We start from the raw sequence: 24,468 nt of genomic DNA on the forward strand, positions 1-24,468 counted from the left end.
AGGCACATGCTGGCACCTTATCACCCTAAGCACAATATAAACTTTAACAACTCAGAACCAAATGTGTATTATGCAATCCAAATACTCACGAGGAGTCTTTGAGGATATAAAAACAGGGACTAGAAAGACTTTCAATACACTTGACCTTCACTATAAACTGTTAGATGTCTACTTGCAGATACAGCAGCACTTGAAACAACACACACACATAAAGAAAATAATGCTGCAGAAGAATTACAAATAAATATGTCGAGGAATCTCAGGAAGCTCCAGAAATCTGCCTCAATCATCTGTGGGTTTGTAGACTCGATGGTCACGGTGCATTCTTGCTGTATTTGCATTAATATGGACAAAACACACCAGTTTGTAAAGAAGATTTGAAAGTCTTTTCTGACACAAGGACGCAGCTGTGGCTCTAACTCACTCGTGTGGCTCAGCGTAGGAACCAAAGCACCTACAGCAAGCATACATCACAACTATATCCATATGACGTAAATGCAGGCATTAACAACATCTTCAGCGGCTGCCTGTCTGCATGCCCGTATCCCCGTCCACCCCTCCAGCCAATCAGATTGAAGCAGCTCAGCATGGCAAAGCGATGACAGAAGCATGTTGCAGATGCACATGCAGGACATTCATAGAGGGAGGAATCCATTTGAAAGACGGCTCTGTTTCGCCCACTTCCTGTGGCTCATTCTTCTTTGTGTCATTTGCTTCTAAACTGTGAGCTAATGGAGATTATTACTTGAAGACAGAAGGTTTTATTCCTTACAAAATACTCTTTGCAAATGATACGATTTCTACTTGTTTCTGTGGTCTTGCACTAATGTACATTTCCCTAAGGTATTGAAGTGACTGTTATTTTGTATATATTGATTGTTGTGCTTTTATTTACGTCTTAATGTGTGCATATGTATAAATGTGTCTGTTGATTGTGTATATATATAGGATATACATATTTTAATATATATTTGTACTCAGGATTGTGGGAAACGGTATTTCGATCTCTCCTCACCTTTCTGGTCATTTCACTTCTATAATCTTATCTCTATCTCTCTCTGTCTTTCATTCAGCTTCTTTCCTCCACCCTCTCCATGTTTCTATCCATCCTCTTCCCCCCCGTCTCACCCTGGCTCTCTTCTCGGCCTCCAGCCTCTGCATGATCATCATGGTGTCCACGTCCTCGTCGTCCTCCTCCTCCTCGTCTTCGTCGCTGTGCTTGGACTCCTGCAGTCGTTTCTGGAACTGCCACTCCAGCATCAGCTTCCTGAGGCGGTCGCTCTCCTCCGCCGTTCGCTCCGGTTTCGACTAGAACAAATAAATAATATTCTTAGATCTGGAGGGGGTTGCGTCGGCTTGGCACCTGACGACCTCCGTACATTACCACTCACACATGAGTGAATATATCCCAACAACTCCTTGCTAATATTGATTAACACAACTTTAGCTTTTGCAGTTGAAGGAATTGATTTTAAATCCTGATTAAAACACTGATGATTTAAGCAGACTTGTTCCACATAGAAATCAAACATTGCTAGTTGAAATGAACACTACCAGATCAGAGATAGGTGTATTTCAGTGTCAGATGAGATCAAACAATATTTACAGAGATCTGTACAAGTGACGTGAAAGTGCCTGACAGGAAGGTAAGAGGGGAATGAGTTGCTTCACATTGAAATGTTGAGATTTAGTCCTACTGGACAAAGGACTACGGAGTCTCCAGTCAGTTTCATTTGCCACCATCCGTTATTTTAGCTACGGACGAATGGTTCGCTCCGGCTGCAAACCTGCCGATGGTACGACTCAGATCCAGCCGTTTCTGCACAACACACAAAAGTGTCTCTCTTCCTGTACTTCATATACGTCATCATCGTCAAATCAATCTATTTTGCCCAGAGAGAATTATTATTTGTTACTCACAAATCTATTAAGTCCTTCTTTAAAACCAAATCCAAAAGGAAGTTCATTCAATACAAAAGACTAACCTGTGACATCTGAAAATCAATTTGTTGATTTTCAGGTTGATGCATCATAAAGTATGATAACAGGCGTTTGCAGCTTCACTAGAGATCTTCAATACATGCTTTGAATGGAAAGTGAATTCTGAATGGATCGTAAAGGCTTCCCACCTGCAGATCCTGGATCTCTTTGTCCAGCAGGTCTACGATGTGGAGCTGCTGCTGCTTCTCAGCCTTCTCGCGGGCGTCTCTCTTCCAGGGGTCTGGAGAGAGGCTGTCGCTGGTGGAGAGCTCCTCCTTGCTGATGGTGATGTACTGCAGGTCTCTCCTCTCGATGGTGCGCGGCTGCTGCTGCGGTAACAGCTCCCGGATCACCGTGTCCATGCCTGCAGCAAGTTAGAAACAACATTATTATATATGTATACGAATAAAAGCAGTCTAGAAGTCAGCTTCTCCGTTAGAAAAAAATGGAGGATTTCAATGTCCCAAACACGAAATCAAGCGCAGTTTTATTTCTGTCTTGTATTGAAATTGCGCGGGGACTACAAGTCAGACTCTTAGATGAAGCATTACAGATAAGAATCAGGATTAGAAAATAGATAATCACACAAACATTTGGGATCAATAAAGAACTTCTTATCTTATCATGTTGTAAGAAAGAGAAATGGTGTTACCTGCAGGGTGGGAGGCGGGGGGGGGGACGGCGGACCGCGGCAGGCTGGCCAGCGGTCTAGGCGGGGGGGGCTGAGGCTGGGGGGGGAGGTAGGGCATGGGGGGGGTCACTGAGGGGAGGGGGGGCTGCTGGTGGTGAGGTGGGGGCTGCTGGTGGTGAGGGGGGGGCTGCTGGTGGTGGGGGGGGGGCATGGAGCCTCCGTTGTTGTGAGGCTGGACGGGCATCACAGGGTTGGCCCGGATCTGACCCAGCTTCCTCTCCTGCTCCCTCCTCTTCCTCTCCCTGGAAACCAGCAGCGATATTGTTACAAATTCTTATACGTTTGTGTTTTTATCATGTTCCGTTGCTTTTATCTCTTAGAATGTTTAACAAAGTGTACGGTGTCCTTAGGTGTCATGAAAGGCGCCTTAAATAAAATGTATTATTGTTATAGTCAAGGTGGGGTAGGTAAGTTTGAGAAACCGGCTCGAGATACACTTGTTATATTCCATGGAATGCTCTTAACATCCCGATAGCAATGAATATTTTAAGTGCTTTGACAATAAATCCATTAAACAATTAATCTGTGGAAGCCGTGGCGCTGTAAAAAGCACGACCAATCATCTGAGCCGGCTAAAGTAACTGGATGGCCTACCTGCCTGTCAGCCTTCCATCTGTGCACAAACTCACCTCGTGCCCTCATTGGCCATGTGCGCGTTCGTGTGTGTTGGAGGAGGGGCTCTGTGAGGAAGTGGCAGATTTCTTCCGGCTGTGTATTTTCAAATTCTCGCGCACTCGAGCTGGTTTCTCCAAACTTACCTACCCCACCTTTAATGTTTGATATTATTTATATTTTAGGTTTGAATGTGTGTCTGTGTGCTTTTGTAAGTGTCTACGGTTAAATGTATGGGACACTAATCATTCGGATAAATCTAATAGAATATGATATAACAAAAAAATAAGAATAAGAAAAATAAAAGGCTCTAAAATGTTACGTAAACAAAAAAAAACAATGCAAGTCTAAACAAAATAAAATCGATCTGGAACAAAAAGAAACTACAAAAATTATGACAAAATGATAAAAAAAAAGGAAACGATACAAAACAAACCGAACCAAACAACAACAAAGGACCCCACCTCTCCTCCTCCAGCCGAGCCTTCTCCTTCTCGTACCAGCGCTGCTGCTCCTCTCGTTTCTTCCGGTCCGCGGCCTGCTGGGCGTTAGCGGGGGAGACGGCGGTGGGCGGGGGGGGCAGCGGGAGCTCCGGCTGGGGCTCGTAGGCGTCGTAGGGGTCGGGGTAAGGGGCCGGAGGAGGAGGGGGAGGAGGGGGGAGGTCGGAGCGGGAGGGGGTCCCTGCTGGGTGCTGGGGGGGCAGCGTGGGGGGCGTTGGGGGTCTTCCATCGACCCGGACCTGTCTTCTGATTCAGGGTCTTGTTGGAGGAGGAGGAGGAGGCGGAGAAGTTGAGGTGTTCCTGACTGGAGGTGGACGACTCCAACGAGGAGGAGACCTGAGGCTGAGGGGGCCCAGTGCTCAGGACCCCCTGGAGAGGGAACAGTTTTTTTTCTTAAGTATCAAAACAGCAGGGAGTTGTAATATTAGAGATGAAAATTGACCCCACAAATGGCTGAAACTAAGATTTAAATCCATATACTCAAGAAAAAGACGAAGAGAGACAGAGGAAACTCTGACATTGGTATTTTACCCTTCTTTGCAGAGAGAAGGCTTTTATGAGATCAGGACAAATATACAATTTCCTGATGTTTTTATACAAAGCAACGTGTCAAGGTAAATAAGCTTTCAACTCCCAAACCATTGGAAGTGCTACAGTATTGGCTTTAAATAAGTTAGTGCTACTAACAGAAGTGAAGAGTTTTATTGTATTGCTACTGTTGGAGAAGAAACAGAGCTCTCAATCGAAAGTAATGAAAGTGACTTAAAACAATATTTCTAGAAGATAAGCCAATCGGACCAATCTACAGGATTTCTCAGTTTCCAGATTAAGGGGCAAATGTCTCCTGGCTTTGTCATTCTGGATAAAATATTGCGATTCATCTCAATAGAAGTCCCTCCCTTTCCGGGGGACCTCCATGGGACCTGTATTGAAGTCAATGGAGAGAGAAAGATTATCTTTCGATCCCGTTTGAATTGTGCCACGAATTACACACATGATGTTTGTCAATTTAAAAGATCATTTTGCAAGTTAAAAAAAAAAAAGTAACACTTGTTTTTGTGTGAACCGCTCAATGAACTACATCTCCCGTCTCGCACCACACACCAAGACGGCCGTCACGTTGGAACATTTCACTTCTTTCTTTCAGAACGAGGCGGAAAGTATTCAAAGAGGAGAAAATCACTCCAAGTCTGGGCACGTTGAGAACTGTGCACACACACAAGGGGAGTTAGTCGGTTCCTAAGAGCCAGCATGCGGGACCGGGACTCTGGGATTTGTAGTCTTTCTAGTTGCGTATTTTTCATAGTCTTATATTTCAACAGTTTTATGACAAACTGTGACTTTTTTGACATGGAAATTATATTGTAAGATTGACAAACATCATATGTGTAATTCATGGCACAATTCAAACGGGATCGAGAGATAATCTTTCTCTCCATTGACTTCAATGCATACTTTTTCTGAAATAAGGTCCCATGGGTTGGAGGTAGATGGGCGGGACTTCGCCTCTACTACATAATCATAAGCCACAATATCAAATGTGATTACATTTGGATGATTAAACCCACTAAGCTGTTACATAATCTGGCGTTTGGAACACCATCAGCTGTTTTTCCAGCCCCTCTTTCCTGAGGCTTCCTGCCTTCCTACCTCCTGGGGGACCTCTCTGGTAGTCCAGCTGGTAGTCCAGGTCTCTGGGCTGGTAGTCCTGCTGGTAGAGAGGCTGCATGTCAGGCCTCATGCCTCCTGGTGGGGGGTACAAATCCTCCTGGGAGTGGTTGATCCGCTGGGAAGAGAAGAGGACATCGAGTAAGAGGCAAGAGAAGCTGGAACGTCAATGAAGTAAAGAACAGGGAAAGATTGAGAAGTAAAAAAGATGAAGTAAAATGGTAGTCACATAAATGAGAAGGGAGCATTAAAAGAGAAAGGAAGAAGACGGTGCAAAGACATCCGTTGTTCAGTATCCAAGACTATCTTTAAATGTACTTACATTTTAAATTAAAAAACAAAACTGACTTTTCAAGTAAATTAAGAAAACCAGTTGAAATTTAAAGTTGTATATGTTTATGTATACAAAGGCATTATAAGGGCCGTTGTAGGTTAAATAAAATAATTAAAATAAATAAAAATACATTTAAATAAGGTATTAGTATCCTAGATTTAAGGTATAAGAATCTGAATGTGGTCCCTTCAACAAATAAAACATTTTCTGTACATTTTAGGTTAATTTTTAAATTAGAATTACCACTCAAGCATTTCCTATATTATTTGTAGGTATTCTCTGTCAGTAAAGCTGGTGTCTGGCGCTGCTCTTACCTGCATGCTGTTGTTGTTGTTGTGGATGTTTTCCACCACAGGGAGGCGCTCTCTGTCCTCCACGCCCTGCCAGTGCTGAGGGGGTCCCGGCCCCGGACCCACCACCCGGTCCTGGCTCTTGGAGGCCGGGATGGTGAAGTACTCTCTGGGGTAGGTCTGGGTGGGGATGGGGGTACTCCTCTGGGTGGGGGGGGGAGGGCTCGTCCTGATGGAGCAAACGTAATAATAATAATTAGTGTGAGAGATAGAAATATTTGGGACACCTTTCCAATACTTAACAGGCAGAGTGGTGAAGCAATGACTCCTAAATACTGGACATTAGTTAGCGCTTCCTGTTCACTCCTCCGAAAGTCTACTTTTTATGAATGTGTTTTTGGTTGTAATAATGAAATAAGGGGTATGGTAAACACAAGCTAACAATATATATGATTTACCTTCAAATCTACGACATAAAATACAGTAAATATCCCTAATTCAAACAGAGGTTTCTAAAAAAGTGTCTAAATGAGACGGCCAACATTAGCCTCCTTTAGCTTAGCGGTGGTGACGTGAAGTCATGTGACCGTGCTGTAGTTCCTCTATAGCCCAACATTAGCCTCCTTAGCTTAGCGGTGGTGACGTGAAGTCATGTGACCGTGCTGTAGTTCCTTTATAGCCCAAACATTAACCCCCTTTAGCTTAGCGGTGGTGACGTGAAGTCATGTGACCGTGCTTGTAGTTCCTTTATAGCCCAACATTAGCCACCTTTAGCTTAGCGGTGGTGACGTGAAGTCATGTGACCGTGCTGTAGTTCCTTTATAGCCCAACATTAGCCACCTTTAGCTTAGCGGTGGTGACGTGAAGTCATGTGACCGTGCTGTAGTTCCTTCATAGCCCAACATTAGCCACCTTTAGCTTAGCGGTGCTGACGTGATGTCATGTGACCGTGCTGTAGTTCCTTTATAGCCCAACATTAGCCACCTTTAGCTTAGCGGTGGTGACGTGAAGTCATGTGACCGTGCTGTAGTTTCCTTTATAGCTCAACATTAGCCACCTTTAGCTTAAGCAGTGGTGACGTGAAGTCATGTGACCGTGCTTGTAGTTCCTTTACAGCCCAACATTAGCCTCCTTTAGCTTAGCGGTGGTGACGTGAAGTTCATGTGACCGTGCTGTAGTTCCTTTATAGCCCAACATTAGCCACCTTTAGCTTAGCGGTGGTGACGTGAAGTCATGTGACCGTGCTTGTAGTTCCTTTATAGCCCAACATTAGCCACCTTTAGCTTAGCGGTGGTGACGTGAAGTCATGTGACCTTGCTGTAGTTCCTTATAGCCCAACATTAGCCACTTTAGCTTAGCGGTGGTGACGTGAAGTCATGTGACCGTGCTGTAGTTCTTTTATAGCCCAACATTAGCCACCTTTAGCTTAGCGGTGGTGACGTGAAGTCATGTGACCGTGCTGTAGTTCCTTTACAGTCCAACATTAGCCTCCTTTAGCTTAGCGGTGGTGACGTGAAGTCATGTGACCGTGCTGTAGTTCCTTTATGGCCCAACATTAGCCACCTTTAGCTTAGCGGTGGTGACGTGAAGTCATGTGACCTTGCTGTAGTTCCTTTATAGCCCAACATTAGCCACCTTTAGCTTAGCGGTGGTGACGTGAAGTCATGTGACCGTGCTGTAGTTCCTTTACAGTATAGCCCAACATTAGCCACCTTTAGCTTAGCGGTGGTGACGTGAAGTCATGTGACCGTGCTGTAGTTCCTTTACAGCCCAACATTAGCCTCCTTTAGCTTAGCGGTGGTGGTGACCGTGCTGTAGTTCCTTTACAGCCTAACGTTAGAGTTTTATTTCTTGAGATGCATTCGCACTTCATAAAGTGGTGTTAATAAGTGGAGATTGTCTTGCTGTCATCCAAAACCTGTAAGTATCATAAATGTGTGTTGGCCACAGATCTTATTTTCTGCAATATTCAAAAACCTCATTGTCTTTTGTCGAGGGAGATACAAAAAGACATCATCACTGCACGTCTCTATCGTCAGGAAAGAGGATTCCTCTTCTCTGCTCTAGATTTCTGTGTGTCCTCGAATCACATTTTGTCTGGTGGCACATTCCACATAGAGACGCCATTGACTTCCATTATAAAGTGACTCACGTCTGCACACAGGTTCCCGGTGGAGACGGAGGTGATTTTGGTGCCGGGTCCTCCGGGGTAAACCGCTTTGCTCGCAGGACTCTGGCTCTGATCTGAGGAGGGGGGCGAATAAAGAAAGCCATATTAAAATCAGGGAAAAACATTCAAAACAAGTCTAAAGGTGTGCCTTGTTTTGACCGAGAGAGCAGCAGAAATACTTTAAATAACATTGCTTTCACGCACCAATGTAGACTTCATTAAAAAGTCACATGTAATTAATAATAGACAAATATTTAAATACAGTACTTGACTGTTTTTGAATTGGCTGCAACTATGACAAAAAATGCCTTACTATGATATCAAAATCTTACAAAGAAAAGTTATTTTAAATGCATTCACTAACAGTGCAATTACCCAAAGACTTATAGGTGCAAAGGAGTCGTTAACTATTCAAAAAATACCCAAAGTATTTACTGAAAGTGGTTTCTGAGGTTGTTTATTTAAGACTTTTGCAGGCAGTGTTATGCCACTGTTTCCAAATCAGGGTGGAGTACTCAAAGAACAACACCAGTATTTGTCTCCTCTTATTTCCACTGCTGCCCATGCCAAGTCTACACCCACCATAATTTGTACATCTGTATTTTACCACAGATACTTTCCATTTCATTTTATTTCATCAAGTCATTTTGATGATTTTCTGCTTAATTTACAGCTTCAATAATGCTATGAATATGTGATCAAATAACATCTTTTAACTCATGTCACATGCCATCCGTTTTATGAATTAAGAAGTCCAATGCATTAAATAGATGTGAGCAGCAGTTAGAAGACAATTTGAAACATGGATACTTTTCTTAAATACTAATTTTACATTTCAATATGTGAACAACAGACCCAATTAAAGGAACATGTATAAATTCACTGGTGTCAGTTGGCTCAACCAAAAAACATGTGTCTTGAATACAGACACAAACACTGTATACACTGGACTAGTTTTAGTTACTTAAAGGTGCCCGATTATACTGTTTTTCATCAGTATATCACAGGTCTCAGATATATACAGAACCTGTCTCTGATTGGCTGATGAAACACCAAACAGACCATTGCAGCATTACCCATAATCCCCTCTGTTTCAGCCCCTGTTTTCCAAAGTGCTGATTCTCTGTCTGTTACTTTAGATGAAAATAAGGAGCCCCTCCCCACGCCCCTCTGAGAGAGCATTTGGTTACAAAGAACTCAATGGTGCTCTAGGAGGTAGATTCAGGTGATAAGGTGGGGGGGGGGTTACCTTGGTTGCTGATTGGCTAATGGTTACACAAGACAAAACATCGTTATGACATCATAAAGTGGCCAAAATCTGATCAGCTCATTTTCAGACAGGTGTTTATAGAAATGGATCAAAAAGAGAGAGAATCTTTTGTTCCTGAAACTTTCAGAGTCTCTTTCCACAGAGGGGACACATGTTGATGTAGAAGAGAAGAAGACATGAATAAGAGGGGACACATGTTGATGTAGAAGAGACATGAAGAAGAGGGGAACATGTTGATGTAGAAGAGACATGACAGAAGAGGGGACACAATGTTGATGTAGAAGAGACATGAAGAAGAGGGGACACATGTTGATGTAGAATGTAGACATGGAGAAGAGGGGACACATGCTTGATGTAGAAGAGACATTGAAGAAAGAGGGACCACATGTTGATGTAGAAGAGACATGAAAGAAGAGGGGACACATGTTGATGTAGAAGAGACATGAAGAAGAGGAGACACATGTTGATGTAGAAGAGACATGAGGAAAGAGGGGACACATGTTGATGTAGAAGAGACATGAAGAAGAGGGGACCACATGTTGATGTAGAAGAGACATGAAGAAGAGGGACACATGTTGATGTAGAAGAGATATGAAGAAGAGGGGACACATGTTGGTGAAGAAGAGACATGAAGAAGAGGGGACACATGTTGATGTAGAAGAGACATGAAGAAGAGGGGACACATGGTGATGTAGAAGAGACATGAAGAAGAGGGGACACATGTTGATGTAGAAGAGACAGAAGAAGAGGGGACACATTGATGTAGAAGAGACATGAAGAAGAGGGGACACATGTTGATGTAGAAGAGACATGGAGAAGAGGGGACACATGTTGATGTAGAAGAGACATGAAGAAGAGGGGACACATGTTGATGTGGAAGAGACATGAAGAAGAGGGGACACATGGTGATGTAGAAGAGACATAAAGAAGAGGGGACACATGTTGATGTAGAAGAGACATGAAGAAGAGGGGACACATGTTGATGTAGAAGAGACATGAAGAAGAGAGGGGACAACATGTTGATGTAGAAGAGACATGAAGAAGAGGGGACACATGTTGATGTAGAAGAGACATGAAGAAGAGGGGACACATGTTGATGTATGAAAGACGTGACAAAGTGGATTTTGCATAATAGGTGACATTTAAGAAAGTCGAGGGTCTTACTGGCTACGTTAGGGCTGGACCGGTGGTCGGCTCGATTCTTGAGCAGCCGGTCTTCGTTGGTCTTCTTTGGTTCGGGGTACGAGTCCCAGCCGGCCTGCGGACTCTCCGGAGAGCCGTTCTGCACAGAGTTGTTGTAAAGCTCGAAGCCCTCGCTCTTTGGTCGCAGCTTTCCGTTCTTATCACGCCCTCGGTCTGCAGCTGGAGGGACGAAACGGAGAGAATGGATGATTGAATTTTGAATTGGTTGTTGCAGTAATAACAAGTATCACTTTCATTATTTTCTTAATGCAGGTTTTCTTTTACTTTGTGGTAATGATTTGACATTACATCAAATCATTGGGCAGTTTGGGTGATTAAAACGTAATAATGTTACGGTCCTTTTGTCTTAAACCTTTGCTCAGAACATTTCTTGAATTGTAAGGTGTAAATAGAATGAATTATTATTAATTCCTACTTTTTAAAATATTGTAATTGTATGCCAATTGTAGGTTTATATAAAACCGTAAAGAGTGTGTATCAGTATGTAGTGTCTCTACTTTAGAGAGTCCTCTCCTGCTGATGTTCAGGTGTATATCAGTATGTAGTGTCTCTACTTTAAAGAGTCCTCTCCTGCTGATGTTCAGGTGTATATCAGTATGTAGTGTCTCTACTTTAAAGAGTCCTCTCCTGCTGATGTTCAGGTGTATATCAGTATGTAGTGTCTCTACTTTAAAGAGTCCTCTCCTGCTGATGTTCAGGTTCATATCAGTATGTAGTGTCTCTACTTTAAAGAGTCCTCTCCTGCTGATGTTCAGGTGTATATCAGTATGTAATGTCTCTACTTTAAAGAGTCCTCTCCTGCTGATGTTCAGGTGATATCAGTATGTAGTGTCTCTACTTTAAAAGAGTCCTCTCCTGCTGATGTTCAGGTGTATATCAGTATGTAGTGTCTCTACTTTAAAGAGTCCTCTCCTGCTGATGTTCAGGTGTATATCAGTATGTAGTGTCTCTACTTTAAAGAGTCCTCTCCTGCTGATGTTCAGGTGTATATCAGTATGTAGTGTCTATACTTTAAAGAGTCCTCTCCTGCTGATGTTCAGGTGTATATCAGTATGTAGTGTCTCTACTTTAAAGAGTCCTCTCCTGCTGATGTTCAGGTGTTAATCAGTATGTAGTGTCTCTACTTTAAAGAGTCCTCTCCTGCTGATGTTCAGGTGTATATCAGTATGTAGTGTCTCTACTTTAAAGAGTCCTCTCCTGCTGATGTTCAGAGGTATATCAGTATGTAGTGTCTTTACTTTAAAGAAGCCCTCTCCTGCTGATTTATCAGTATGTAGTTGTCTCTACTTTTAAAGAGTCTATCCTGCTTGATTCATAAGGTTGTATATCAGTATGTAGTGTCTCTACTTTAAGAGTCCTCTTCCTGCTGATGTTGCAGGTTTTGTATATTCAGTATTGTGGTTATTTGGTTCTGTCTACTTTTAAAGAGTCCTCTCCTGCTGATGTTCAGGTGCTATATCAGTATGTAGTTGTCTCTACTTTAAAGAGTCCTCTCTGCTGATGTTCCAGGTGTATATACAGTACGTAGTAGTGTCCTCTACTTTAAAAGTGCTTCTCCCTGCTGATGTTCAGGTGTATATCAGTATGTAGTGGCTCATACTGCCTGTGCTGCAGCACCTCTTTTCTTTCTGGAGGGATTTTAGCCTTTGCAGACCATTTACATGCACTAAAACCTATATAACACTACAGGAAACAGAAATCCCAGAAAGCCTAACAGGGCCCCTTTTTAAAAACAGAGTTAAGTGTAACGACTTCCCTCCTGAGTCTCTATGTCTGCTCCCTGACTCTGTGAGAATCTACACTTTGACTTGTCCAGTTTCCAAACACTAAAGAGTGACCGGAGTCCTTCACAGCCCGGAGGTTACATTTCACCGTCTGACTGGAAAACAGGCTGTGGTCGAGGGAGAAACACCCGTTAGCGTAATCCTGCACCGCAGAAGACTTCCTTAATGAATCTGGGGTCACATTCCAGCGGACAAAGACCAGCACAGAGCCAGACAACCCCGTAAACTCTGTCCCAACATGTGTGTGTGTGTGTGTGTATGTGGACACGCTTACACACACATATCTGGCTGTAGCCACAAACACTCATTATGTCCGTCAGTCTGCAGGACTTTTTTTTTTTTTTATACGGGGCTGCAGAGAAGACAACAAGGACTCAGTGTCTGGACCAGTCTGCTTCTCCTCTTTCACACCAGAAGCTGTTATTAACTAATGGTGGAACTGACAATAGTCCATTCATTACATGTTACACTACATTACGCTTTTCTGGCTTTTAATTTAACACTTTTTCTAATCGTCATGATTGTTTAAGACGTGACAAACAGCTGGAATGCAAATTGTATTTTGCTCTTGATTAATGAACATCACGTTTTTTACAAGCACAAATGTCTGAAGTGATGGTCCACAAAACGTTTTATTCGATGTTTTCTCACTTGAGAGACTGGAAGAACAAAATAATAGACTTTTTTTAATTGAAAGATTACAAAAAAACGATTGTTTGATTAATAAAATCGTTGGAAATACATTTTTTATCAATAGAATATTAATCTGCAAAGTTTTTTAACTACATCATTAAGCGCCAAAAGTAAAAGGTTCCTCAATATCATGAGAAACAAGAACGTTATTCTATAAAATAAACTGTACAATTGCAAAATAAACAATAAATAAACAAGTCAGATGCAAAGGAATAAGAATGACTTTTAAACAGTTTGAATGTGTGTGTTCTCACCTCGGGGCAGCAAGGGGCTCGGCTGGTTCAGGAGCGTTGCCAGACCGTGGTAGATCGCTCCCTGCTTCGCCACCTCCAGAGTCACCACTGCACCCGTCCTCGTCATTAACTCCGCAGCCCTACACACACACACAGGCACACACAGGCACACACACACACACACACACAGGCAACACACACACACACACAGGCACACACACACACACAACACCCACACACACACACAGAGAGAGAGAAAGAGCAAGAGAGAGAGGGAAAGCGCAAGAGAGAGAAAATAGCAAAACTATTAGCATCACAATGTTCAAATTCATAGAAGCTTTATTGGCAAGACCATATCAAACACACAGTATGACAAAGCAAGAAATTAAGTTTGACACAACTGATGGATATCATAAATCTAAACTATGAAAATGCAAATACTATCAATGTAATAAAATATGGGTGTGTGTAGGGATGGGTATCGTTAAGGTTTTAACGGTACTACTACTTTTATCGATACCGCTTATCGGTCCGGTCTTTCAACGGTACTCTTATCGGTTCTTTAGGAGAAAGAAATAAGGTAAACTAACTAAAGAAATTGTGAACAAAACTAACATTGCTTTTTATTTAAATTAAATACATAATATTTCACATCAAAAGAAACAACAATGTTTTAACAAATCGTATTAAATAATGTGATGACAGAATTGTGAACAGAATAGCTGAAACTTTAACAAACTAAATAACTCAGTTTCCTCTAATCATTAACCCATGTTTGTATCATTGAGTTAACTCCGTGTGTTGCTGCTAGCATACATAACACCTGACGTGGAAACGTTACTCGTGGATGGAGCTACAGAGCTGCTAGAAAGACAGTCGAACCCGGTGCATTTCTCCGTCTGGATGTGGAGCACTTTTGCTAAATGTTTAGACTAATTGCTCGTGTTACCGCCCTTACATACTAAACTCTTATTGCACTTTTGGTAACGAGCATCGAGACGGGTAAAGTTTAACCACCTTGGAGCGCGTCTCTCGCGTGTGTGTGTGTTGCTGCATGTAGCAGCTGTGTGTGTGTAAACTGCCCCGCCCCCTCGCACACAGGCGGGGGAGAGAGATCTCGTCTGGATTGGAAAGATCGAAAATACTAAAAATAATCATGGACGCATTTTGCAGTCTTTTTGCGTATTAGAAACGGAGTTGGTGAAACTAAAACTGCAATATAATGTTGGTGTAGCAATAATACATATGACAGATATTTTTTACATGTCTCCAGTACCGATAAAAAGACCGATAACGTCGGAGCTTAACGGTACCACGGTCTTTAATAATTGAGCCCCGGGGCCCGTTTAATACCGGGGCTCGGTACCCATCCCGAGGGGTGTGTGTGTGTGTGTGTGTGTGTTTAGTTGAACTGGTGGAGTTGTATGTGTTCTGTCAGAAAGTGCACCTCGATTCTTTAAGTACCGATAGTAAAAGTGCTCATGCAATATGGCCCATTTTATAATAACGTATGTGTTATTATTGGATTATAATTATTGATGCATTAATTGTTTATTCTTGCAGCTGGTTATGGAGGATAACCATTGTATCTTTTATGTAGCTAGTAAACCTGTGTAAAGTGTAGTATAGGCCTTCTTAACAGTACGATGAAATTATTATATCGATTCTTTCAGTAGACTATTATACATAAGTTTGGAAGATAATGAACGTATTAGCCTGTTTAAAGACACACTCATGGAGCTTTTATGATCAAGAAAAGGCAAGGAATATATGAACTCATGAGTCATTTGGGAACAACAGTTTATCAGACATATATTACTGTAACACACAGAAAGTCTCCGTGTTATTTTCTGTTATTGCCACATGTGCGTAGAGCTTACAGCAAATCCTCTGAACAGCTGAGAGGCAGATCACATGAGGAAATGAGCCATGTGGGTTTGATTTGATGCAACATTAACAGCCTGATGCTGAGCAGAGAACACACTCTGATCCCATGTATGGAAGTATCTCAGGACTTAACATCAACCAGACATTAAGGCTGCAAATAATGCTAAATCCTGACATGCAAGGAGCCACCTGCAGAAGGGAGAACAAGTACAGACATTTACAGGAACATCGGAAGTCCTGCAACCTGCATGCAAAAGTAACAGGCAAATTGTTTGTAAATCCAGTTTGACTTCTCGCTCAGTAAGCAGCAACACGGTCTGTACGCAGAGGAAGAGAGAGGAATAACTGGATGTGAGAGGGAGTTCTCGGCTGTTTCCAAAACACACCCTTTTTCTGCTTGTGTTTTAAACATGTTTCGAAAGTTTTGTCTTTTTTTTCCACGAGGACAAAAACCGCAAGATTTCTCAACTCTGTGGTCTCTGTCCAAGATGTGGTTATCTGACGTTAACATGATATTAAAGTTTTCCAAATGTTTTCAATTCCTAAAATAGAATTCAAACAGAGTTTCGTCATCAGCGAGATCTCAAATACTCAGTACTCTGCGGGTAGGTGGTTGAGGATATAAACACAAATACTACATGTCCCCACTTCTCCTTTTACGTGTTTTTGGAGGATTGTCAATATACGTATATATCTTTAACGTTGATGTGTTTATATTCAGGGGTGCACATAACTGGAACGCATGTGCGGGCAAACATCTGAAATGCGGACCGGCACTTGTCTCACTAAGCGCATTTCCAGAAGGCGCTTCGGTCACTGGACGACAGAGCCGGTCGCCGTGCGCACAGACGGGGCTGCTGTTAACGTCGGTGTGTACAACGGAATTGTGCCACAACTAGCACCCACCCCCACCCCTCCCGTCGACGTTCAATACCACACCCCCACCGACTTACTCACTAAAACCAGTTAATTTATTTAATGACGAATGGAAATTACAGAAAAGATAGTCAATTCAGAAAAATACATTATTGCCATGTAGCCTTTAAAACCAGGAACAAACTACACTTACAGTCTCAAGATATCCAAAATGTAAAGTGATATCTAGTGTCATAATATCGTTATATCAGTTTGTTGCCAACCATCATTTATCTACAGGTCATCTGGGAAATTACCATATCTAATTGTGCGAATGGAAATGAGCGTAAGAACACAATTTCTGAGCACTGAACGCTTTAAATGCGTCTTCCGCAAACAAAACATTGAAATATTAGCAGTAATTTGACCCGTGTCTTTACCTCTCCTGTGATAGGCCGACGAGGCTGCGTCCATCTACGCTCAGCAGCTGGTCACCTGCAGCCAGACGACCGTCCTGCACACACACACACACACACACACACACACACACACACACACACCACACACACACACACCCTCATCATGAGTCACTGTGTGTTTTCCTCATGCTTTTCTGTATAATTGCAGTTTGTGTGTTCTCACCACGTCCGCTGCTCCTCCTTTCACCACAGACTTGACGTAGATGCCCAGCTTCTCCTGACCCGCACCCTGCAGACAGAGACAACGAGACACACACAGGTTAACTAGCTAAATATTAAACAGTAATTTATTCCACAAAATGGCAAGTGAACAGGTCTGAGGCCAGTGTGAATATTAGGATGCTTTCCTGCTGAATTTTAAATGTGTGGCGTCATAAGAGTAGGGCTGAACGATTAATCGATTTAAAACTTTTTTTTTATTGTGTGTCAGTCATCCACACCAATCAGAAGTGCTGTGCTCCACATGTACCAGCCATTGTTAATCAATCAGAAGTAGCCCATGATAGAAGGTGATAGACAGATTGATCCAATCACCTGCCAAGTGCTTTTGAAAGTGCCTGCCCTTTCCAAATGGCTTCCTATGGAGCTTTAGATGGTTTCTGAGTCAGGTTAGTAATGCTCCATCACATGTTTCTATTACAGGGTGAATCTGAAACTGAAGCTTGACTTTAAAGCAACGGAAGTTTCATGTAAGTTTAGTTCTTTCACTCGTAGCTCGGGTTGCAAGAGACGGGAGCACGTTGATACGACCTTCCTAGCCGGAGTTATGGCCGCATTTTACAATAAACTTCCGTTGGGTCGCTTAAAAACAAATATCGCAAATCGAATCTCAATATTTGTCAGAAAAATCGCAATTAGATTTTTTCCCAAAATCGTGCAGCCCTACATAAGAGTAGCACAATCGAATGGACATTTGACCCAAACCGCAAAGTGCAATATCCAGTATCACAGTAAGCACAATTACGACCAAAAAATGCCAAAACCAAAAGAAATGGAGAACAGAAATTAGCATTAGTAGAGTATCAATGTGGAAGACAATCATTTCTGCATATACACAGTTTTGAAAGCTCCCATAGAAAATGGAAATGTAGACGTTTTCGCCACCTCTCGTCTATTTTGACAACATGAATCCATTCTAATGTGCTGACACAGAACAGGAAGGGATTATAAAGCTGTCGTTTCCTGAGCCTCTTTTATCCGAGGTAACAAGGTCACCAACACGTCAAACTGAAACATTTCAAGACGTTTAAAGAGTCAACACATTTATCTTTCATTTCCCCGCTGTATTAGAGTGATATTTACTGCTGGAACAAGAGCAAGTGCCCCCCGCAGGAATCTGTTTCTAATTTGATGTCATAATATTTTCTTTAAACCAAATCCTTTCTTCACCAAGTAACAACGAAGAACAGAAATACAGATAAAAAGGGGTGTGTGTGTGTGTGTGTGTGTGTGTGTGTGTGTGTGTGTGTGTGTGTGTGTGTGTGTGTGTGTGTGTGTGTGTGTGTGTGTGTGTGTGTGTGTGTGTGTGTGTGTGTGTGTGTGTGTGGTTAACACTGCTGGCATGTTATCAGTCGTTTCACACGCTCCCATCTTGACATGTTTATCCTCAGAGTTTGTCCTGCAGTGAAACCCAGACAAATATGTTCCTGTTAAAGACATTGTTGGACTGAATGTGTTTTTGACTTGCAACACTTTTCAGGCTCAAACACATTCTTTAGTTTTTCTCGAGAGACGAATTATCAATAAATGTGCTTTTTCTGCTTTTGGACAGTTTGGACGAAACTTTCTTTCATTACTTTCAGACATGCTTCTAATTTTAAAGCGGGTCTTGATTCAATATAGGACCTAAAGATGACATATTTCTATATTTCCATATTTGTATTTTGTGCCTGTGTTCAAAAAGGGGGAAGTGTGTGGGGGCAACACAGGGATTTTAGCATTTGCAGGCCGGGGCCGTTTCTCAATCTCGAGGAAACTGGCTTCCAAGCCAATATTTAAAGGATGCTACATCATTGAGTGCCGTCGAAAGACTGTTCCAATGTCCAGCATACTTGGAATTCCACCGAGGCCGCGTCCTTGGTTTGGGGGAAATTTCGAGGCTGCAGATGGGTAGACTTCGCGTCCTTAAAATCCCCACAATGCTTTGCGCACGGACCAATTTCAAAAACCCTTGCGGAGAATGGCTGAACCGAGGCAGCACACATTTAAATGATATATGTAGTGGCGTAGAACATGTGTTGGTAAATATGTTACATTGTTACATTTCTTATCACCAAAATGTGTTCCGTGAAAGTAAAGCAAGTTCATAATTAGATAGACATCGTGAGGTATTTATTTTCAGTACAGTTTATGTTGAAACCGTTAGAGAGAGTGGCACACTTGTTAGCCTGTTCCATTCTTCTTCGTTTTCCGAAGCCGTGGCTTGGAAGCATACTTGCTTTGTTTCTGAAGGAAGTGACTTGGAAGTACGCGACATCCTCGCGATTGAGAAACACCCCATGTACATGCAAAAAAACCTGTATAACACACCGACTAAAGGGTGAAAGGAAAACCCCAACAAGTATAAAGGGGCCTCTTTAACCAGAACACACCACAGGATCTGATGCACACACTACCTAGACAATAAGAATCACAGCATGTCTATAAAACCGTTCGTAAACCAGCAGAGTGGATTAAAAAGACTCCTAATTGGTGCCATTTGTGAGACTTGGCAACATGGCAGTGTGTGTGTGTGTGGTAAAATGAAGCAGGGGTTACTCTCAGGTTAATTGCTCTACTGTTTGCAGCTTATATGTGTTAACTGTTAATCAGCTGTAGTACAGAAGATAAAGACGCCTGTTCAAACTGCAGCGTTTCTGCAGAAATTCAATTCTAGAGTTCCTTAGAACTTTTTAACATCACATAGATAAGGATTTCACATGTTTTTTATAATCTAATACTGGTAAATGAATAGGCACTTTTACACCGGAGTACTTTTTCCAGTATAGTTCCGATATAGTTCCAAAAATGTGCGTTCACACCAAAATAATCCGGAACTAGAACTTAGTTCATGAGAACCTTTCCACCCCCTTTTCCGTCCCTGATAGAGAGCCATTTCTGATTGGCAGGGCGGATTGCAAACCACGCCCCGTAAAACTCCCAAAAAGTTTTGTGAAGCCGCCATTTTATTTGCTGGCATTAGCATTATTAGCATTAGCATAGCGCACAAACGCAGAGAGACTAACTTATGGCAACACAAAAGAAAACATGGGAGCGGTGGAGATGAGGAGGTGTCGGTGTTCTGGCGATTTACTCTGAAGGCTTCAGTCGAAGCTGCTGGGAGTCCCAGCAGCTTCGACTGAAGCCTTCCCCAACTCCGGGGACTTCCGGCCGGGGACTTTGGGTGGCAGTATACACTGTCACTACCCGATCTGCAGCTCTGCCCGATCTGCAGTGCGCTATATGCCATACATTTTTGCACACATTCACAGTAAATATGTGTTCAGTATGATAGCTGTTTAACAGAAGTTAAATTATTTTCTCACTTATTCTGACAATGTACTTAACCCCAAATAAAAGAACCCAATAAAAAGAGTTGTTAAATAATACTGAAGTCACGTTGTAATAACAATAACTCATCCCTCTCGAGTTTTCTTTTGAGCTTTGCCAAAAGCCACTGTGTCAAGTGTCCTTATTGGGTTGCCGTACGGAGTTGTCCAATATGGCGGACCATCTCGCACATGCGCACTGCAGATCGGGCAGAGCTGCAGATCGGGTAGTGACATACACCGTGAAGTTGTTTGCAGCCTGCCAGTAAACCCAAAGCAGAAGAAGGAGAAGTGACGTTAGCGGCTTCATTTGACTAATCCTCCCTCAGGAACTTATTCCGGTGTGAACGCGATCTGTACTTAGTTCATGAGAACTAATGAGTTCTGAAGAACTAAGTACTTGGTGTGAAAGCACCTAATGAATAAACAAGAAGGGACATTAAGGCCTGTAATACATGATTTATTTAAAACAATTTTATAATATTTTTGGCAGGACTTTCCAGTAATTTTCAATGGTATTAAACGTAACTCAAGGACTTGTGAATACCTACATATTATATCAAAATAGTAAACCAATTCCCCAAAAAATTGAAAAATGTGATTTATTTTAAGCTCGTTTGTTTTGCTTTCCTGCGGCAGGAAACAACCTCTAAATATAAGAGGACATACATCTGGGTTCAGAAAGGTTCAAACGGATCGGTTTGTTTCAAAAATAACAATGAGCTTTGAGTTGCCTTCATCTCCAATTCCTGATTCTTCACATATTTGAACCAAACGGATTGATTGTGGGGCAAAAACATGATATTTCTTGAATTACTTGCATTTTTTTGGCTATTTATTAACTGAATGTGAATTGAGGGAATAGAGAAACATTCTGCATGTGTCACATCCAAGAAGACAGCATCAAGCCTTCAAATTATTTCCCCCACAGTGTTTCGTTCTGTCAGTAAATGTGCATTTCTTTGTGATAATGAGTCTGGATTCATGCAGTCACGGACTTCCTGTGAGTGACATTAACATGAGAGACTCCGTCTGTCTCCAGTCTGTTGTACATTACAGAAGACATTAAAGAGCCTCTTGTTTTCAGCTTCGTGCACTTTGAGGGATTGTGGCGCCAAATCAGGCTCCAGAGACACTTGTAGGAATTTCCTGAATCCCCTGAGGGTGTTCAGAGCGGCTTTTAGCGAGTTAAAGGGGTCCGAAAGGGGGGTCAGAGGGGCCACAACTTCTAGCACAAGTACTGTGCATCAGCAGAAATGAAAACTGTTCTTCAAATGAGTACGTCTGATGCATTGCTTTCATTTTACATGACTTAATAAAGCTTAATTCTGTATTACTCACAATGACTTGAAGAGTCACCTCGTTTCCTTTGATGGCAATTATGTAAAGGTCCCATGTCATGGCCATTTCTACTGATCATAATTCCATTGTTGAGGTCTACTACAATATATTTACATCGTGCAATGTTCCAAACTCACATTGGTTTCTCACAGCATCTCTGTATAGTATGTGTATTCACTCTCTGTCCTAAACGGCTTGTTGGAGCTCCTGCCCCCCCCCCCCCCTCCCTGTAAGCCCAGTGGCAGACAGCGAGACAGCGAAACCCAGCCCGACACCCGCAGCCTGGCTGGGAGTTTGTGTGTGTGCTCACACACCGACTCACTGCGTCCCGCCGTCTCAGGGAGGAGAAATCGGCGGAGCTGCAGCTGAGAAAAGATTGTGTGAGGAAGTCCGCGGATTGGTCCATTTGCACCAATCCACGGACTTAACGTAACGGCTCTGCGTATTGGTCCATTTGGGTATTCACACGTCACAGAACCCAGGAAGTAAAACAATTGAAAAAGAGAAATCTCCAACGAGGCGTTCTGGGGCAGCACAGACAGGTCTTCTCTGTGTTAGAGTTTTACTCGCTACAGGGTGTACTTTGAGGGTTTGTGACTCTGCAGACCGTTCACATGCAGAACAACCTTCATAACACAAGGGGACGGGTGATAACCGGAAAAGCATGACATGGGCCCTTTAAGTCATGAAAGACACAGCGGCACATGTAAGGCAGTAAATGTAAAGTAGCTGTGAGTTCTAGGTCTTATGAATGATTTTAAAACGCTTTACTAGCTTTCGTTGTGATATAAGTCCCCTGCTTTTCATGCCTCCAGTTGTGAAGCCACAATTAGGTTCATCTACTGCAGACATGTCAGGCAGGATTATGCAACCAGCAACAGAACCATGAATAACGCTTTTGTTATGTTGATGCTTGAGCTACAAACAGCCCGTTTCATTAGAAATGCAAGTGGAGCCGTGAAGATACAATATCATCAAATCAATGTCTAACAAGTAGGAAAACATCTTTAAAATATGCGTTTAATTGAGCTCTTTAGTGGATTTTAGTAGACTTTTCACCCTGATTAGCAGCAACACGCTGCAAATAGGTACATCTCAATGTATCAAGATAGCAAAAAACATGTTTATACATTAATTGCAATATAAAGCCTTTCTGCAATGCAAACACATCGGTGAATGTACACGTAAACTAAAGATGTAAAGACATGTTGAACCGTGAGACACACAGCAGGTTTGTTTACATGACTTGAAGTTTTAAAGGATCAGAGTGAAACCAGATATATACAGACATGATCAACATGAACACCCATCTTTTGAAGAAGTGTTCCCTGTAAATGAGGACGTAATCTGTTTAGAAAAAAAGACATTATCCTTAAGAATAGTTGGAATACCAGAGGGAGAGCTGTACGGTTTGATTTACTGTGTTTTAATGGACAGCTCTGGTTCTTTAAAGTGCCCGGACTCAACAAATCAAGCGCACCTCAAAGATGCCAGGTCTGTATTTGGCCTGAAGAGGTGGGATGTTTTAAACAAGCGCTCCACCGAAGCATTGGTGAGTTTTGAACCCTTAGTCAGTGCTTCTCAAAGTGTGGTCCGCGGACCTGTGAGCGCCCCCTAGTGGTCCGTGAGTATATTGGTAACATTTAAAATAAATAAATACATTTAAGTTTTCCGCACTCTCGCGGGAATATCTACGCAATGGAGCGAGGTTAAGTTTAACTTTCGATTGCATGATATAGCCCAGCGCAACACCTTCGTCACACATGTTGCCACTTGTTTGTACCATTTTCAGGCGATTTGTAATCTGTTCTAGAAAAACGATGTGTTTTTTGATATTTGTAGAGTTAGGTGGTCCGCGAGTGTTTTTTTATTGGTTAAGTGGTCCTTGGTATGAAAACGTTTGAGAAACAATGCCGTAGATGCTTAAGTGGGTCTTTTCGGACCCGGTGAGGTGGTTTTCTTGAAGTATCTTTGTAATTACATTTTTTTATCATTTCATATTCCAGCTATTCCTCAAAAAACATGTTTTGGATATCAAGTCATTCACATTTTAAGAAATTGTACTTCCCCAAGCTCAAGTCAAAAATGACCCGCATGCATTTTCTATGGAACTTTGTTTTTTGTTCAAAATGTTAAAAAGAAATGTCTGAAATTATAAATGGTGAAAAATTAAATATAAAATATTTCTAGTGTGAACCAAAATATAATACTAAATATTATACAAGTGATTTTTCGTAACCAAAATGACAAAAATGGCATAAAAACACATTATTCTAATACGGGTCCTTTTTGACCCACTTATGGACGAGTGTAGGGTCCAGTCACTCTAAGGGCATCTAAGGGTTAATAACACAACTCAGATCACCTGCTCTCTCATGGGCTGTCAGACACTAAGATCAAATCTTGAAGACGTTGCGCTTGAATTAAATGTGGACATAACTTTAGTGTGGAGAGAAACATGGACACTTCCATCAATTTCCTGAAGTAAGCCTTACTGGCTGGAGACTCAAAATCCCCCTCTGAGCGCAAAGCATGTAGAAGAACTAAAGAGTGCAGCGGCTTCATAAAGTTTGTTATATCTTTCTTCAACGACCAACGCTACGAAAAAGCTAATAATGAAAACAAACAAAGCTCTCCTTTGCCCAAGGAAACACGATTGCACTGCGATAAAAGCGAGTATGACTGAATTATAGTATTCGTTTTCTGTTGATGTTTTCCCACTCAGGAACATTTGAACTTATCTTACAGGACAGAAGCCTTCAGTGAACCTGAACGGTTTGTTAAAGCTAGTACAAATAATACAGTAAGGGTATTTTAAATAGAATATTGTTCCATTAAGGAGAAATCAAAAGTAGAGCTACAGTATATATGTGTCTTGGTATTCTGTGGCATGTTAAGCCGTAGCTTACTAGTTGTTTGGGAAATAAAACGTTTGAAGATTATGAAAATAA

The 24,468-nt window shown here is 42.0% G+C and overlaps 1 protein-coding gene across 1 annotated transcript in view; it reads right to left on the minus strand.

Moving 5' to 3' along the window:
• Window positions 1-1,128: 1,128 nt before the first annotated feature.
• LOC117532975 (afadin-like) overlaps window positions 1,129-24,468 on the minus strand; it is a gene marked incomplete at both ends in the record, with an annotated part of 41,845 nt that continues 18,505 nt past the window's right edge. Inside the window, 14 exon segments of the mRNA XM_034196596.1 lie at window positions 1,129-1,308; window positions 2,130-2,344; window positions 2,633-2,913; window positions 3,748-3,974; window positions 3,976-4,131; window positions 4,133-4,152; window positions 5,434-5,569; window positions 6,100-6,270; window positions 6,272-6,304; window positions 8,228-8,319; window positions 10,680-10,877; window positions 13,450-13,568; window positions 16,611-16,684; window positions 16,813-16,878. Of these exon segments, the coding sequence (XP_034052487.1) occupies window positions 1,129-1,308; window positions 2,130-2,344; window positions 2,633-2,913; window positions 3,748-3,974; window positions 3,976-4,131; window positions 4,133-4,152; window positions 5,434-5,569; window positions 6,100-6,270; window positions 6,272-6,304; window positions 8,228-8,319; window positions 10,680-10,877; window positions 13,450-13,568; window positions 16,611-16,684; window positions 16,813-16,878 (1,968 nt within the window).

The sequence above is a fragment of the Gymnodraco acuticeps genome, unplaced genomic scaffold (genome assembly GCF_902827175.1).
Source record: "Gymnodraco acuticeps unplaced genomic scaffold, fGymAcu1.1, whole genome shotgun sequence".
Classification (NCBI taxonomy): Eukaryota; Metazoa; Chordata; class Actinopteri; order Perciformes; family Bathydraconidae; genus Gymnodraco; species Gymnodraco acuticeps.